The sequence below is a fragment of the Nerophis lumbriciformis genome, linkage group LG03 (assembly GCF_033978685.3).
Source record: "Nerophis lumbriciformis linkage group LG03, RoL_Nlum_v2.1, whole genome shotgun sequence".
Taxonomy (NCBI): Eukaryota; Metazoa; Chordata; class Actinopteri; order Syngnathiformes; family Syngnathidae; genus Nerophis; species Nerophis lumbriciformis.
The window spans coordinates 59,285,001-59,288,239 of NC_084550.2; the positions used below are offsets into that span (position 1 = coordinate 59,285,001).

The 3,239-nt window shown below is 37.1% G+C and overlaps 1 protein-coding gene across 3 annotated transcripts in view; it reads left to right on the plus strand.

Annotated features, from left to right (window-relative positions):
• The window catches only part of LOC133587589 (proto-oncogene tyrosine-protein kinase Src), a 73,113-nt gene extending 70,421 nt beyond the window's left edge, over positions 1-2,692 (plus strand). For all 3 annotated transcript variants that reach the window (XM_061940115.2, XM_061940122.2, XM_061940130.2), the window contains one exon: positions 2,006-2,692. In XM_061940115.2, the coding sequence (XP_061796099.2) occupies positions 2,006-2,214 (209 nt within the window). In that variant the 3' untranslated portion in view covers positions 2,215-2,692. The remainder of the gene's footprint in view (positions 1-2,005) is intronic.
• Positions 2,693-3,239: the final 547 nt, after the last annotated feature.

The window sequence follows — 3,239 nt, forward strand, 5'->3', positions numbered from 1 at the left end:
CTGAGCAGCCAGGACAGAGATGTGTGTCACAAAATACATTTGATTTCCGGTTCTATGGTTGTCGTCACATTTTCCTTCTTTGTCATCATCGTTGACAGAAAAAATCATGCAAAATCAGCAAGTTTCTCGTGCAGGGTTTCTGTGGGTTATTTAAAAAAACACATTAAAAGTCATTAAATGGGTTTTGCGAAAATAAAGGCCTTAAATGGCTTTAAAAATCCATTAGACATACAATTGCAATTAGCAACAAAAAGACAACAAAATAAACCCTCCAACCCCGTTTTGCCAATTGGGGTGGAAATTGCACTTCAAAATGTTAAATATTGCTAACAAATACTGAGAGTCCATTTTATTTGGCTCTTTGTTTACCTACTTAGGTTTTTGACCTTCCAATTGCAAAAGTACAAAATACAAAAATATTGAAACATATTTATTTTATTGTTATTTGATGTACATTATAGTTTCGTTAGGATTACATTAGTGCTTAATTTGGCCACAGTTAATGTAAACTTTTCCACGACTCAACAGTATTATTGTCAAATGTTTACAAATGTGTCTATGAAGACAATTGTGGTTTTATTGTAGCTTCAGTTACGTTGTAACTGAGCAGCCAGGACAGAGATGTGTGTCACAAATTACATTTTATTTCCGGTTCTATGGTTGTCGTCACATTTCCCTTCTTTGTTAAAAAAACAAACATGCAATATAAGCCATTTTTTTGTGCAGGGTTTCCGTGGGTCATTTAAAAAAACGCATTAAGTCATTAGACAGATTTTGCGAAATTTAAGGCCTTAAATGGCATTAAAAAGCCATTACACAGACAATTGCAATTGGCAACAAAAATACAACAAAACAAACCCCGTTTTGCCAATTGGGGGGGACATTGCACTTCAAAATGTTAAATATTATTGCTAACAAATATTGAAAGTCCATTTTATTTTGATCTTTGTTTACCTACTTAAGTTTTTGACCTTCCTATTACAATAGTACACAATACCACAATTATGAAACATATTGATTGTGTTTTTATTGGTATTTGTCGTACATTGTTATTGTTTTGTTATGATTAATTTGGCCACAGTTAATGTAAACCTTTCCACGACTCAACATGATTATTGTCAAGTGCTTACAAATGTGTCTATAAAGACAATTGTGGGTTTATTGTTGCCTTAGCTACGATGTAACTGAGCAGCCAGGACAGAGATGTGTGTCACAAAATACATTTGATTTCCGGTTCTATGGTTGTCGTCACATTTCCCTTCTTTGTTAAAAAAAAACATGCATGGGTCATTTAAAAAACGCATTAAGTTATTAAGCAGATTTTGCTCAATTGAAGGCCTTAAATGGCATTAAAAAGCCATTAGACAGACAATTGCAATTGGCAACAAAAAGACAACAAAACAAACCCCGTTTTGCCAATTGGGGTGGACATTGCACTTCAAAATGTTAAATATTATTGCTAACAAATATTGAGAGTTCATTTTATTTTGATCTTTGTTTACCTACTTAAGTTTTTGACCTTCTTTATTACAATAGTACAGAATACGACAATAATGAAACATATATTTATTGTGTTGTATTGTTATTTGTTGTACATTGTTATTGTTTTTTTATGATTAATTTGGCCACAACTTTTCCACGACTCAACATTATTATTGTCAAAAGCTTACAAATGTGTCTATAAAGACAATTGTATGCTTTTGACTTCATATAAAGATCTGCAGGGTGTTAAGATGTGTTTTAAATTGCATAAAAAAAACATTAAATTATATTTGCTGATATCTTTTTGTGCCAAAATGTGTTATTATTACCAAAGATAACAACAATTTGTCGACTCAGCATACACTGCAGAAAAAATATGGATATCATATTGGTATGATGCGATAATTAAGAGAATTAATTAAATTAATAAAAAAATATGAATTACTTAATGATGTTGATTTGTTTCATGATGCAAAATGACAATGTGCAACAAGCAGCGTCACCCAGCTGTGGTTCCCTGCAGGCATGGTGAACCGCGAGGTGCTGGACCAGGTGGAGCGCGGCTACCGGATGCCGTGTCCGTCCGAGTGCCCCGGCTCCTTGCACGAGCTCATGCTCTCCTGCTGGCGGAAGGACCCGGAAGAGAGGCCCACCTTCGAGTACTTGCAGGGCTTTCTGGAGGACTACTTCACCTCCACGGAACCCCAGTATCAGCCTGGGGAGAACCTATAGAACCCCACACACACACACACACACACACACACACACACACACACACACACACACACACACACACACACACGATGTGCACTAAACCACCTCAGAGAGACTTGAAATGGAAGCCTGGTTCCTCTGTGCCATCATGGACTTGCCAGCACTCACGGTTTACTGGACACTCAGGCTTTGAGGGGCTTCACTGATGTGGGAGGAGCCAAAGGAGGGGGCGGGACAGACTGGGTCAAAGAGGGACAAAATGGTCCCTTATTTATTATTTTTTTGCTTCTTAACCGTCCACCCCATCCTCTGGAGGTGTTGACACAGGTGCCACTCGTCCTCCTTTCAGTGTCTCCGGTTTTTACAAAGCGCTGCTTCTTCTTCTTCTTCTTCTTCTTCTTCTCCTTCAAAACACTTTGCTCCGGAACTTTCTGTATGTTTACCGTGGACGTGGACTCGGTCAGGTCACATGACAATAAACCTCCACTGAACAGAGGCCATTTGTACTTTGTAGTGACATTGATGTACATTTCATGGAATCCAAACCGTTACACAGACCTGCCAACCCTCCGGATTGTTCCGTACCGGAAATCGGTACATTCCAACACGTCCCATATCCTGCTGGGAATCGAACGTTTTTATTTTTATTTTTTTACTTTATTGAGGGCTGTCAAGCTGGTTTTCATTAAGGGCCACGTCGCAAAATTCTAACAAAAAATGTTTGGAATACATACGTTAATTTAGGGGTGTCCAAACTTTTTCCACCAAGGGCCGCTAACTAAAAAGTCAAAAGTATGCGGGGGCCATTTGGATATATTCTTATTTGGTAAAAAGAAATGCTAAAAACAGACATATATATTTAAAGACAAAACTTAATGTCAGCTTTGTGATACGTGACAGTGTACTATTATTGATTATTACATGGGTAAAAAATAATAATACACTTTGTCACCTAACTGACCTTAACCTTTGTCTTTAAATATATATATATACATATACATATATATATGTATTTTTCGGAGTATAAGTCGCACCGGCCGAAA